At 34.6% G+C, this 16,117-nt stretch overlaps 1 protein-coding gene across 1 annotated transcript; it reads right to left on the bottom strand.

Moving 5' to 3' along the window:
* Nucleotides 1-381: 381 nt before the first annotated feature.
* LOC142229984 (major myo-inositol transporter IolT-like) lies at nt 382-1,754 on the bottom strand. The gene is made up of 2 exons (XM_075300587.1): nt 1,617-1,754; nt 382-1,547 (listed from the first exon to the last, which is right to left on the bottom strand). The coding sequence occupies exons 1-2, from the start codon at nt 1,749-1,751 to the stop codon at nt 426-428; spliced, it is 1,257 nt and encodes a 418-aa protein (XP_075156702.1). The 5' UTR covers nt 1,752-1,754; the 3' UTR covers nt 382-425.
* Between the last annotated feature and the right edge of the window lie 14,363 nt (nt 1,755-16,117).

Here is a 16,117-nt window from a genome sequence, read left to right as displayed (position 1 = left end):
TGTAATACGCATCCAAAACACTGAATTCGGATCATATCTTAAAAAGTGGTGCAAATTCAGTGCAACGTTTGTTGAAATTGTGGACTCCGTCCTATGATAAGCCCATGTTAAATTCATCGCTTCTGTCCAAATTTTGCACTACTTCCGGATCCAAAAAGAACATTTTCACCGCCTTTTTCCGTCCGTGTAGTTGAAGGAATATTTGTGATATATCTTCCAAGTTCTACGCAATACTTTTCATACGATACTGTTGTATGAGTCCTAGTACTTACCATTTTTCCATGCAAATATTGTAAGCTCATTGAATAAAAAATATGTTTTAAAATAATCTTATTGATCATGTTTTTTTGAGGTTTTTAATTTTTTTTTATTATGTTTCATTTTATTTACAATTTTATTATTATTTATACATAGACAGGCCCTTTTCACTTGGCTTTAAGATATAAAAAACTTCCAAAGCGCCGTTGAGCTTCTGCGAGGGAAGTATTTCGGGTCTCGGGCATGCTTAACATCAGCCATAAACCAACTATCACGGTGATAATACCCTCAACCAAAAGACCATTACCAAAGGGTAGCTTAAATGTCTCGATCAATATTATCTGGATTATTTGTTCGGCAATAACACAAATTGCCAATAAATACGGTTTAGCTCGCAACGGAAAAGCTTCACCCATATAGACAGAAGTGTATGGAGTAAAAAAGCCAACGAAAGCCTGTATCACGATGTACAAGATCATGGCTGTATATAGACCTCTTGTATTCACCATATCGATGAGATTTAGAAAGAGAGTGGATTCTCCGATTAGTAGACATCCAAGAATGACAATGGCTATGGTTGAGGAAAATTTTCGACCCATCTTACTATCAATTAATACGTAAGGTATGGCGGTAGTAACGAGACGACAAATAGCTGCTATAGTAGGCATGTATGTTATACCACTGAGTAGGACACTATATCTCAGTATAAAATTCAAGGGCAGCGAATAGAAAAAGGCTAATGGTAGACTACGAAAAACAAGCAGTTTTAACAATGGCAGAAGACCCTGTTTGAAGCTTTCGCCCAAAGTTAAATTTTCTTGATCTCTCACATAGGTCTTGTGCTGCTCTAGCACTAGGCGGATATGAGCTGTGACACCTCGTGGTTTTTGTAAACGGGACAAACAGTCCAAGGCAGCAGTCTCATCACCTTTGCGTAACTCATCAATTGGCGATTCAATAAAGAAAATAAGAAAAATGCCAGATAAAATTGCAAAAAACATATCCAAAATTCCATGAAGTCGATTTACTGGAAACGCTATTTCGGAGGACCAATTCGAGGCAAAGATCATCTGAAGAACTACACCGAATGTTATGAAATATTGTTCATTGGTGAGGCATCTACCTCGACTGAAGTCTAGAGATATCTCACTGGCATGTATTAGAAAGGGTACGGTGGCCAGACCATTAGCAATTCCATTAATATAACGTGCGGCCAGTAAGGCATTGTAATTTTGAGGGACACTGGTGAATATGATGCCCCCAATTAGAACGAGCACACCCGCTGCAGCCTGAAAATATGAGAATTTGTGTTTTTGTTTTGGTTTTTCAGATTTTAATAAATCTTTTCCCTATCTCACCATTATCCATTTCTTCGGCATAAAATATCGTAGTGGTACCGCCAGAATAGTTCCAATAATTACACCAATAAACCAGGAATAACAGAAGTGATTTAGCAAAGTGTATAAATCAAATTCAGCCCATCCCAAACCCATGGCCATATTCATACCAGCAGAGGCGAATATCATGGAGCCTGAAATAAAAGAAACATAGAAAAGCTAATTTAGAATTCACAAGAGAAAACAATTAGGTTCATGTGAGTACAGTGAAACCTCCCACTCTGTAAACGGGTCACCTCCCAAATGTGGACAGTTGTCTGGGGACCTTTTCTATATTAACACATTAAAATTAACTTCCCATAACTGCTCAAAAAAAAGGTTGTTCTAAAAGTACAACTTTAAAGGAAGTTACAAAAATGTCCTCCCAAAGATGTTCTTTATTTTAACTACACAGGAATTACTTCTAAGCAAACGTTTAGGATAAGCTTTGGAATGTATTAAAAATTATAAAAATTATTTATTTGGCTAAATATCACAAATTTCTTTAATTCACATCCAAAACACTGATTTCGCATCACATTAAAATGTGATGCAAATTCAGTGCATGGACATCCGTCCTATGAAAAACGAAATTTTAGACAAACAAACTTCGTTTCTCATTTGCTTTTCGCTGTAAGGAAGTTTCTTTGGAAGAAAAATATATACTTTTTGTGATAAACGTGTATTCTTTTCCAGGATGTAAAAACAATTTAATACAGACTAACTCAAAAAAAATCTTTTCTGGCTAATTTAATTTTCTCTCACATCTTTCTCACTTCCACGAGGTTTTTTAGTTCTCAGTACCTTTACCTCTCGCCTGGATGGAGAATCGAACCGCGTAGCTATGTAGCTGTTATTGTCATCAATAGACAATTATCCATGTAAGTTATATATATATATATAGCATAGCTTGCGGAGCCCACGAGCCGGGTAAACAAACTTTATTTAACCCTTTCACTACCGACATAAACCTAATATTAAAACAATTATGGACACCGGTAGTGAAAGGGTTAATAGAAACATACATTTAGTTGGGCAACGTGGAGCAGTGGTTGCTACGTCCGCCTTGCATACCAAGGGCCCTGGGTTCGAATCCTGCTTCGACCGAACACCAAAAAATTTTTTCCGGTAGACGTTTTCCAAAGTTTTTTTTCTTTGCGTGTAAAATTCATCACTTCTGTGCTATTTTTGCATCACTTCCGGATCCAAAAATAACATTTTCACTACTTCTTTTAGCGACGCTTTTTTTCCTTGTTGGATACCTCTCACATTTGGACATTTAGGCTACTTGTCACCTTGCGTAGATTTGAACAGGCACAGGCTGTTGACTTTTTCACTTGGAAGTTCTTTTAAGAAGGTTCTCAAATTACGAAAATTTTTAATTTTTTATATCCGCTGGGAACAACAACGAAAAATGAATCTTTAGAAAAAAAAATTTGATAAAAAATTTGCCGCTGGTGAGATTTAAATCTGTGTTCTTTATTTTTTCCAACTAAAACAAGAATATACGGCCGTAAGTTCGGCCAGGCCGAAGCTTATGTACCCTCCACCATGGATTGCGTAGAACTTCTACTGAAGACTGTCATCCACAATCGATTTACTTGGGTTGCGGTAACTTTTGCCGATGACAAGGTATCTTAAAACTTCCTAATACCATAATATATACCACGTAGTCCATACGTGGTATATATTAAACTTAAAATGGCCGATTAAATACGTGTATAATTGACAAAATTTTCTATAGAAATAAAATTTTGACAAAATAAAATTTTGACAACATTTTCTATAGAAGTAAAATTTGGACAAAATTTTCTATAAAAATGCGATTTTAACAAAATTTTCTATAGAAATAACATTTTGACAAAATTTTCTATAGAAATAAAATTTTTACTAAATTTTCAAAAGATTTAAAATTTTGACAACATTCTCTATAGAATTAAAATTTTGACAACATTTTCTACAGAAATAAAATTTTGTCAAAATTTTCTATAGAAATAAAATTTGACAAAATTTTCTATAGGTATAAAATTTTGACAAATTTTGCTAGATTATTTTTGCTCGAGTGGCAAGCATGATTATGAACCGATATGGACCAATTTTTGTGTGATTGGGGATCGGCTATATATAACTATAGACCGATATGAACCAATTTTGGCATGCTTGTAAGCTTGTAATATTAACACCACGTAGCAAATTTCAACCAGATCGGATGAATTTTGCTCCTCTAAGAGGCTCCGGAGTTCAAATCTGGGGATCGGTTTATATGGGGGCTATATATAATTATGGACCGATATGGACCAATTTGTACATGGTTGTTAAAGACCATATATTAATACCATGTAGCAAATTTCAGCAGGATCGGATGAAATTTGCTTCTCTTAGAGCAATCGCAAGCCAAATTTGGGGGTCCGTCTATATGGGGGCTATAAGTAAAAGTGGACCGATATGGACCAATTTTTGCACGGTTATTAGAGACCGTATACTAACACCATGTACCAAATTTCAGCCGGATCGGATGAAATTTGCTTCTCTTAGAGCAATCGCAAGCCAAATTTGGGGGTCCGTTTATATGGGAGCTATACGTAAAAGTGGACCGATATGGACCAATTTTTGCATGGTTAGTAGAGACCATATATTAACACCATGTACCAAATTTCAGCCGGATCGGATGAAATTTGCTTCTCTTAGAGCAATCGCAAGCCAAATTTGGGGGTCCGTTTATATGGGGGCTATGCGTAAAAGTGGACCGATATGGACCAATTTTTGCATGGTTATTGGAGACCATATACTTACACCACGTACCAAATTTCAGCCTGAGCGGATGAAATTTGCTTCTCTTAGAGCAATCGCAAGCCAAATTTGGGTGTCCGTTTATATGGGGGCTATACGTAAAAGTGGACCGATATGGACCAATTTTTGCATGGTTGTTAGAAACCATATACTAACACCATGTACCAAATTTCAGCCGGATCGGATGAAATTTGCTTCTCTTAGAGCAATCGCAAGCCAAATTTGGGGGTCCGTTTATATGGGGGCTATACGTAAAATTGGACCGATATGGACCAATTTTTGCATGGTTGTTAGAGACCATATACTAACACCATGTACCTAATTTCAGCCTGATGGTATGAAATTTGCTTCTTTGAGAGCAATCGCATTTTTATTTTTGGGCTTCTATAAACTGTATTTATCACTCGATTTGCCTGAAATTGAAAATCTAGAGGTATTTTGGAACCCCAAATATGTGTGCCGAAATTGAGGTGTATCGGTCCATTTTTTGGTATAACCCCTATGTAGACCGATCTCTCGATTTTACTTCTTGGGCGTCTAGAGACTATATTTTCTGGACGATTTGCTTGAAATTGAAAATCTAGAGGTATTTTAAGATCACAAATAGGTGTGTCGCAAATGGTGTCTATTGGTCTATATTTTGGTGTAGACCCCATATAGACCTATCTCCCGACTTTATTTCTTGGGCTTCTAGAATCCGTAGTTTTTATCCAATTTGCCGGCAATTAGAAATATAGACGTATCTTAAGACCATAAAGAGGTGTGTCGAAAATGGTCCGTATCGGTTCATTTTTTGGCATAGCCCCTATATAGCCTGATCTCCCGATTTTACTTCTTAGGCTTCTAGAATTCGTTGTTAGAGACCATATACTAACACCATGTACCTAATTTCAGCCTGATGGTATGAAATTTGCTTCTTTTAGAGCAATCGCAAGCCAAATTTGGGTGTCCGTTTATATGGGGGCTATACGTAAAAGTGGACCGATATGGACCAATTTTTGCATGGTTGTTAGAAACCATATACTAACACCATGTACCAAATTTCAGCCGGATCGGATGAAATTTGCTTCTCTTAGAGCAATCGCAAGCCAAATTTGGGGGTCCGTTTATATGGGGGCTATACGTAAAATTGGACCGATATGGACCAATTTTTGCATGGTTGTTAGAGACCATATACTAACACCATGTACCTAATTTCAGCCTGATGGTATGAAATTTGCTTCTTTTAGAGCAATCGCAAGCCAAATTTGGGGGTCCGTTTATATGGGGGCTATACGTAAAAGTGGACCGATATGGCCCATTTGCAATACCATCCGACCTACATCAATAACAACTACTTGTGCCAAGTTTCAAGTCGATAGCTTGTTTCGTTCGGAAGTTTGCGTGATTTCAACAGACGGACGGACGGACATGCTCAGATCGACTCAGAATTTCACCACGACCCAGAATATATATACTTTATGGGGTCTTAGAGCAATATTTCGATGTGTTACAAACGGAATGACAAAGTTAATATACCCCCATCCTATGGTGGAGGGTATAAAAATGTTATTTTGCAGTTTTTATACCCACACACAAAAAAATTTCACGAAAATTTTTCCAATTAAAATTTTAATTGAGTTTTAAAAAATATTCAATAAAAATTTAATTGATTCAACAAATTTTTTAATTGAAACAAAAACCAATCACAAAAATAATAGTATCAATTAATTTTTTAATTGGATCAATTAACTTTTTAATTGACCTTCAATTAATTTTTTAATTGATACTATCATTTCTGTTAAATTAAAAATTAATTGGATCAATTAATTTCGTGATTGAATAAGAAAAAAAAATTTTTGTGTGCATCACCATAGAATTGTTATGGAGATATAATAACTTTGTCATTCCGTTTGTAACACATCGAAATATCGATCTCCGACTATATAAAGTATATATATTCTTGATCAGGGAGAAATTCTAAGACGATATAAGCATGTCCATCTGTCTGTCTGTTGTAATCACGCTACAGCCTTCAATAATGGCGCTATCGTCCTGAAATTTGGCACAGATTCGTTTTTTGTTTGCAGGCAGGTCAAGTTCGAAGATGGGCTATATCGGTCTAAGGTTTGATATATTCCCCATATAAACCGATTTCCCGATTTGGGGTCTTGGGGTCTTGGGCTCATAAAAGCCGTAGTTTTTATCCAATTTGCCTAAAATTGAAAATCTAGAGGTTCTTGAGGACCATAAAAAGGTGTGCCGAAACTGGTGCCCATCGGTCCATGTTTTGGTATAGCCCCCATATAGACCCATCTTTCGATTTTGCTTCTTGGGCTTCTAGAAACTGTATTTACTATCCGATTTCCCTGAAATTGGAAATCTAAAGGTATTTTGTGACCATAAAGAGGTGTATATAGACCGATCTCCCGATTTTGCTTCTTGGGCGTCTATAAACTGTATTTTCTATCCGATTTGTCTGAAATTGAAAATCTAGAGGTATTTTAGGACCATAAAGAGGTGTGTCGAAAATGGTCCGTATCGGTCCATGTTTTGGTATAGTCGCCATCATAAGCGTAGGAAGGCCTCTGGTGAGGGGGCTTAGACCCCCCCAGAAAAATTTTAGCCCCCCCCCCCAGAATTTGAAAACCTATTTACGATTTTCCATTTTTATAAAAAATAAACAAACCCAGCCAAAAAAGCGTCGTCAAAAAAGTAATGAAAATGATCTTTTTGGATCCGGAAATGGTGCAAAACTGACGAAGAAGCGATGAATTCAACATGGGCTTGTCATAGGACGGAAGTCCTCCATTTCAACAGCCGTTGCAATGAATTTGCATCACTTCTTTAGGTGTGATCCGAATTCAATGTTTTGAATGTAAATTAAAAAATTCTGTTATATTTTGTCAAATAAATAATTTTTATAATTTTTAATGGATTCTAATGCTTGTCGGAAACGTTTGACCTCAAATATTTTCAAAAATTCACAAGTTTTTCAGATTGGATTTAGAATTTTTTTCGACAAAATTTAAATTATTTGTACCATTTTATGAATTCTTACTTCGTTTTTAAGGTATTTGAAACAAAAAAGTTAAAATTTCCCATTAAAAGTATGAAAAAACCATGTTATAAAAAATTGAATTTAAAGAACTTCCTGAGTAGTTAAAATAAAGAACATCATTGGGAGTACATCTTCTGGAAGTGCTTTCAAAGTTGTGCCTTTGGAAGAACTTCCAAAGTTTTTTGATGGGAAATGTGTGGAATTACTTTTACTTGCTTTATGATAAATTAATTTTCGTGTAATTTTGATGTCTAATTTTTTTATTCATTTTTATGAAATGAAACATTAATTGAAATATAAATAAATGAAATATAAATTTTTAGCTAGGGGGCTATAGCCCCCCTAGGATCCGATCTCCCGATTTTTATTTTTGGGCTTCTATAAACTGTATTTATCACTCGATTTGCCTGAAATTGAAAATCTAGAGGTATTTTGGAACCCCAAATATGTGTGCCGAAATTGAGGTGTATCGGTCCATTTTTTGGTATAACCCCTATGTAGACCGATCTCTCGATTTTACTTCTTGGGCGTCTAGAGACTATATTTTCTGGACGATTTGCTTGAAATTGAAAATCTAGAGGTATTTTAAGATCACAAATAGGTGTGTAGCAAATGGTGTCTATTGGTCTATATTTTGGTGTAGACCCCATATAGACCTATCTCCCGACTTTATTTCTTGGGCTTCTAGAATCCGTAGTTTTTATCCAATTTGCCGGCAATTAGAAATATAGACGTATCTTAAGACCATAAAGAGGTGTGTCGAAAATGGTCCGTATCGGTTCATTTTTTGGCATAGCCCCTATATAGCCTGATCTCCCGATTTTACTTCTTAGGCTTCTAGAATTCGTTGTTAGAGACCATATACTAACACCATGTACCTAATTTCAGCCTGATGGTATGAAATTTGCTTCTTTTAGAGCAATCGCAAGCCAAATTTGGGTGTCCGTTTATATGGGGGCTATACGTAAAAGTGGACCGATATGGACCAATTTTTGCATGGTTGTTAGAAACCATATACTAACACCATGTACCAAATTTCAGCCGGATCGGATGAAATTTGCTTCTCTTAGAGCAATCGCAAGCCAAATTTGGGGGTCCGTTTATATGGGGGCTATACGTAAAATTGGACCGATATGGACCAATTTTTGCATGGTTGTTAGAGACCATATACTAACACCATGTACCTAATTTCAGCCTGATGGTATGAAATTTGCTTCTTTTAGAGCAATCGCAAGCCAAATTTGGGGGTCCGTTTATATGGGGGCTATACGTAAAAGTGGACCGATATGGCCCATTTGCAATACCATCCGACCTACATCAATAACAACTACTTGTGCCAAGTTTCAAGTCGATAGCTTGTTTCGTTCGGAAGTTTGCGTGATTTCAACAGACGGACGGACGGACATGCTCAGATCGACTCAGAATTTCACCACGACCCAGAATATATATACTTTATGGGGTCTTAGAGCAATATTTCGATGTGTTACAAACGGAATGACAAAGTTAATATACCCCCATCCTATGGTGGAGGGTATAAAAATGTTATTTTGCAGTTTTTATACCCACACACAAAAAAATTTCACGAAAATTTTTCCAATTAAAATTTTAATTGAGTTTTAAAAAATATTCAATAAAAATTTAATTGATTCAACAAATTTTTTAATTGAAACAAAAACCAATCACAAAAATAATAGTATCAATTAATTTTTTAATTGGATCAATTAACTTTTTAATTGACCTTCAATTAATTTTTTAATTGATACTATCATTTCTGTTAAATTAAAAATTAATTGGATCAATTAATTTCGTGATTGAATAAGAAAAAAAAATTTTTGTGTGCATCACCATAGAATTGTTATGGAGATATAATAACTTTGTCATTCCGTTTGTAACACATCGAAATATCGATCTCCGACTATATAAAGTATATATATTCTTGATCAGGGAGAAATTCTAAGACGATATAAGCATGTCCATCTGTCTGTCTGTTGTAATCACGCTACAGCCTTCAATAATGGCGCTATCGTCCTGAAATTTGGCACAGATTCGTTTTTTGTTTGCAGGCAGGTCAAGTTCGAAGATGGGCTATATCGGTCTAAGGTTTGATATATTCCCCATATAAACCGATTTCCCGATTTGGGGTCTTGGGGTCTTGGGCTCATAAAAGCCGTAGTTTTTATCCAATTTGCCTAAAATTGAAAATCTAGAGGTTCTTGAGGACCATAAAAAGGTGTGCCGAAACTGGTGCCCATCGGTCCATGTTTTGGTATAGCCCCCATATAGACCCATCTTTCGATTTTGCTTCTTGGGCTTCTAGAAACTGTATTTACTATCCGATTTCCCTGAAATTGGAAATCTAAAGGTATTTTGTGACCATAAAGAGGTGTATATAGACCGATCTCCCGATTTTGCTTCTTGGGCGTCTATAAACTGTATTTTCTATCCGATTTGTCTGAAATTGAAAATCTAGAGGTATTTTAGGACCATAAAGAGGTGTGTCGAAAATGGTCCGTATCGGTCCATGTTTTGGTATAGTCGCCATCATAAGCGTAGGAAGGCCTCTGGTGAGGGGGCTTAGACCCCCCCAGAAAAATTTTAGCCCCCCCCCCAGAATTTGAAAACCTATTTACGATTTTCCATTTTTATAAAAAATAAACAAACCCAGCCAAAAAAGCGTCGTCAAAAAAGTAATGAAAATGATCTTTTTGGATCCGGAAATGGTGCAAAACTGACGAAGAAGCGATGAATTCAACATGGGCTTGTCATAGGACGGAAGTCCTCCATTTCAACAGCCGTTGCAATGAATTTGCATCACTTCTTTAGGTGTGATCCGAATTCAATGTTTTGAATGTAAATTAAAAAATTCTGTTATATTTTGTCAAATAAATAATTTTTATAATTTTTAATGGATTCTAATGCTTGTCGGAAACGTTTGACCTCAAATATTTTCAAAAATTCACAAGTTTTTCAGATTGGATTTAGAATTTTTTTCGACAAAATTTAAATTATTTGTACCATTTTATGAATTCTTACTTCGTTTTTAAGGTATTTGAAACAAAAAAGTTAAAATTTCCCATTAAAAGTATGAAAAAACCATGTTATAAAAAATTGAATTTAAAGAACTTCCTGAGTAGTTAAAATAAAGAACATCATTGGGAGTACATCTTCTGGAAGTGCTTTCAAAGTTGTGCCTTTGGAAGAACTTCCAAAGTTTTTTGATGGGAAATGTGTGGAATTACTTTTACTTGCTTTATGATAAATTAATTTTCGTGTAATTTTGATGTCTAATTTTTTTATTCATTTTTATGAAATGAAACATTAATTGAAATATAAATAAATGAAATATAAATTTTTAGCTAGGGGGCTATAGCCCCCCTAGGATCCGATCTCCCGATTTTTATTTTTGGGCTTCTATAAACTGTATTTATCACTCGATTTGCCTGAAATTGAAAATCTAGAGGTATTTTGGAACCCCAAATATGTGTGCCGAAATTGAGGTGTATCGGTCCATTTTTTGGTATAACCCCTATGTAGACCGATCTCTCGATTTTACTTCTTGGGCGTCTAGAGACTATATTTTCTGGACGATTTGCTTGAAATTGAAAATCTAGAGGTATTTTAAGATCACAAATAGGTGTGTAGCAAATGGTGTCTATTGGTCTATATTTTGGTGTAGACCCCATATAGACCTATCTCCCGACTTTATTTCTTGGGCTTCTAGAATCCGTAGTTTTTATCCAATTTGCCGGCAATTAGAAATATAGACGTATCTTAGGACCATAAAGAGGTGTGTCGAAAATGGTCCGTATCGGTTCATTTTTTGGCATAGCCCCTATATAGCCTGATCTCCCGATTTTACTTCTTAGGCTTCTAGAATTCGTAGTTTTCACCCAATCCGTTTGAAAGTGGAATTCTAGAGGTATTTGAGGAACATTAAGAGGTGGTAAGTATTGGTCCGTGTTTGGTATAGCCCCCATATAGACCAAACTCCCGAATTTATTTCTAGGGCTTCTGGAACCCGGCTGACCACAAATAGGTCAGCCGACCCATGCTTTAGTATAGCCTGCACATAGACCGATCTCCAGATTTAACTCCTTGGGCTCATAGAAACCGTAGCTTTTATCCGATTTGCACAAAATATACTGGAATATACTGGAAAATATACTGGAATTTTAGACTCTCAAAATTATGTATCGCATTTATTTTTACCGGTCCATTTGGCAAGGCATCAATACCGACCGATTTAACTTCTTGAGGGTACACCCAAAGAAAAAACATTTTCCTCCGGAATGAAATTTTAGACAAACGAAATTTCTCTTCCGTATAAAGTATTTTCGTTTAGAGAAAACTAATCCGAATTTGTGATAAGCGACTTAACGATTGTCTCTAAAATTTGTGTCCAAAGAAAACTTTGATTGTCTAAAATTTTGTTCCTCAGAAAAGAAAACACTTCTTTCAGGCTATAGCATGCGCACTGATCATGAAAATTTCTTGAAATTGAAAGTAAAATTTCTAGATTTTACTCATCGTATTGATTTAAATAATGGCGGAAAAATTTTACAGATTTAAGATTTCATATCAATTCATATTTAAGATTTGGCCCCGCCGAACTTACTGCTGTATATACTTGTTGATACAATTTTTGTGGCTTTATGAAAAACATGTTTCTTCGAAAGAATTGATTTATTATTTTATTTTAAAAGTTTATTTATCATTTTATAATATATCCTAATAGCGACAATTTATTGACTTATAAATGTGTCGAAGTTTTAAATATTTTTAGCTCACATCAACAAAGGAAAATTGCAACTTCCACAAAAAGGGAGAGCTCGCCCGCAATGGACTTCGATAATATGATCTAAAACGAGAATTCAAACTTTTAAAGATATTGACATAATATTGACTTTATAGAACATTTTATCAAAATTTCATTTCTATAGAAAAGTTTCTTATTTATAGAAAATTTCATCAAAATTTTATTTGTACAGAAAATTTTGATAAAATGTTATTCCTTTAGAAAATGTTGTCAAAATTTTATTCCTATAGAACTTTTTTCAAAGTTTTATTCCCATAGAAAAAATGTTATTTCTATAGCAAATTTGGCAAAAATTTACAAAATTTTGACAAAAAATTTTGTCAAAATGTTATTCCTAGACAAAATTTTATCAAAATTTTCTACTTAGAAAAAATTTTACTTCTACAGAAAACTTGTGAAGTACCTTTTAGATGGTGAGGAATTTTTTTTGCGAAATCTTCAAAATATTACGAATTCTACCAAACCGTAAGAAATCTAAAATTTTTGGTAGAACTCTATCAATCTACCTACCAACAGTAAAAAATTTCCCATTTTTGGTAGAATTGGTTAAACAAAAAAGTTAATTGGTGAAATCTTTTTGTTTTAGTTTTTTAAATTTCTTCATTCAAATGAACTTCCAAGGCACAACTTCTTAGCAATGCAAAGGATCCTATGACAAGCCCATGTAAAATTGATTGGAGATGATACAAATTTGCAATACTTCCGGATCACAAATTAGGGATCAAATTACTTTTTTCGAAGCTCGTTTTTTACTGAGTAGCAACACGCTAAACGAGAATAGGATACCGCGATAGAATCTTTGTTTATAACATATGTACCAAACCGTAGTTATGCGATAGCTTCTTTCTATTGACCTCCAAGAACACGCAGAGAAGGAATGTGATCATCTCAAACATGTTCCAAGAGCAAAATGTTATTTTTGTATGGTGACCATGTAACATGTTTGTCACAAAAATTTTGTTTTCTCGTCGAATATAACTCATGATACATGATTTCCGAGAAAATAATAGGTTGCGAAAACCATATTACATAGTCACCACCCAAAAATAACATTTTGCTCTTAAAACATGTTTGGGGTGATCATATTCATTCTCTGGGTGAAACGATTTGAGTTTGACATATCAAGAAGTTTAATCCTATTTTAATATTTTATAACTCGACCAATTACCTGCCATTGTTGCATTTATTTGTGAACTATACTGCTTAGAATTCAATTTCGATTCACTTGATGGCACGGTAACATTTATCACAGCCGGTGAGGAAGGAGTTTGATTCGTTGTTTGTGCCATTTTTTTTTTAATTTTTAATATATCACTAATTTGTTCCACTGCTAGTAACTTTTATTATTTTGTTTTTAATTAATTCGATTGCTTAAATTTCCTTTAGTTTTTTTACTAAATTTGAACACACGCCAGACAACGTCTTATAAAGACAGCAAAATTGGATTGACTAAGTGAACAAAATTATGTCTGCCTATAAGTAATTTCGAATTGATATTTCGTTTTTGGGGAAAATCTATAGAAGAGTTATCTTCATACATTTTCAAACATAAAATAATTATCAATTATTTCTAGCATGTCAAAAGATAATGTTACTTTATCACAGTAAACTTACTCATATATATGTATATATATTAGGCTTTTCTGGGTATTGGCGATTACCATAAATTTTGCAATTGATAGAAACTATTTAATTTTATGTAATAAATATTAAAAGTAGTAATGAATCATTTCTATTGAGAATGCTGGGTACACAGAAAAAAAGTGTCTTGTAAATTTAAGGACCACTTTAACTTCCACATAGTTAAAAAAAATTACTGTAATATAGTTCATTTTTCGTAACCACAATGAAAATTAACTTAGCTAAAGGAAGACTTATAAAATTTCAGTAAATGTTTTTTAGTTCTACGAAATGGGAAGGATTTTTCCTTAATAAAATTTCCAACACAGTAGTTAATGCATCGTTGATTGTATTATAAACAAGTATATATGGCCGTAAGTTCGGCCAGGCCGAATCTTATGTACTCTCCACCATGGATAGCGTAGAAACTTCTACGAAAGACTGTCATCCACAATCGAATTACTTGGGTTGTGGTATCTTAAATCGTTTTCTAAATTGTTAGTTAGTCCATACGTGGTATATATTAGACAAAAAAGGTATGTGTAGGTAAATCTACGAATAATTACAAATCGATATGGACTATTGCACGGTACGTAGGGAGACAGAATTGAAATATGGAGTTATATGGGGGCTATATACAATTATGAACTTGATATGGACCAATTTTTGTGTGATTGGGGATCGATTTATCTGAGGGCTATATATAACTATAGACCGATATGGACCTAGTTAGGCATGGTTGTTAACGGCCATATACTAGCACAGTGTACCCAACTTCAACTGACTCCGATGAAATTTTCTCCTCCAAGAGCTCCCAAACCAAATCTCGGGATTGGTTTATATGGAGGCTATATATGATTATGGACTGATATGGACCACTTTTGGCATGGTTGTTAAATATCATATACTACCACCACGTAGCAAAGTTCAACCGAATCGGATGAATTTTGCTCTTCCAAGGGGCTCCGGAGGTCAAATCTGGGGATCGATTTATATGGGGCCTATATATAATTATGGACCGATTAAGAGCAATTTTTGCATGGCTATTTGAGGCCATATATTAACACCACGTACCTAATTTCAACTTAATCAGATGAAATTTGGTCTTCCAAGAGACTCCGGAAGTCAAATCTGGTGATCGGATCGATGTGGACCAATTTTTGCATGGTCATTAGATACCATATACTAACACCATGTACCAAATTTCCGCCTGATCGGATGAAATTTGCTTCTCTTAGAGGCTCCGCAAGCCAAATCGGGGGATCGGTTTATATGGGGGCTATATATAATTATGGACCGATTTGGACCAAATTTTGCATGGTTGTTAGAAACCATATAGCAACACCATGTACCAAATTTCAACCGGATCGGATGAATTTTGCTCCTCCAAGAGGCTCCACAAGCCAAATCTGAGCGTCGGTTTATATGGGGGCTATACGTAAAAGTGGACCGATATGGCCCATTTGAAATGCCGTCCGACCTACATCAATAACAACTACTTGTGCCAAGTTTCAAGTCGATAGCTTATTTCGTTCGGAAGTTAGCTTGATTTCAACAGACGGACGGACATGCTCAGATCGACTCCGAATTTCACCACGACCCAGAATATATATACGTTTAGGGGTCTTAGAGCAATATTTCGATGTGTTACAAACGGAATGACAAAGTTAATATACCCCCATCCTATGGTGGAGGGTATAAAAATTGAGATTTTAACGGCTAAAATCGAACTTAATACCCACCTTACATACAAAATGGTATACTGGCAAGTGTAAATTATGTCCAATTTTATAATATATTTTATTTTATTTCAAATATACACTCAAAAAACATCTATTCCACTAAAAATTCTATTTCACTAAAGCCAATTTAACTTTATTTTAGTTCACGGAATTATTATGTTTGGAGAAAGTTTCCTTTACTCTAATATTTTTTGCGTACGTTAGTTAAATTAACTAAAAACCGGGAACAATTATGCACAAATTAAGCATAAAGATTTACTAAATTCGTATTTCTCACAAAATATTTCATTATTTCTTTAAATTTGTAAATTTTACCAAAAATGCGTCCACCATGAACTTCGTTTGTCACTAAAGACATTCTTGCAATTTTGAAGTCCAATTTTTTTCTTCAAACTACAAAATTTTCTTTAATAAATAAAAAAACCTAATTATGTCTAATAAGTTTTGTTCAATTTGTCGAAAATTATTTACTTAT

Source organism: Haematobia irritans, chromosome 3 (genome assembly GCF_050003625.1).
Source record: "Haematobia irritans isolate KBUSLIRL chromosome 3, ASM5000362v1, whole genome shotgun sequence".
In the NCBI taxonomy this organism is placed as follows: Eukaryota; Metazoa; Arthropoda; class Insecta; order Diptera; family Muscidae; genus Haematobia; species Haematobia irritans.
This window is presented reverse-complemented; position numbering and strand designations above follow the sequence as displayed.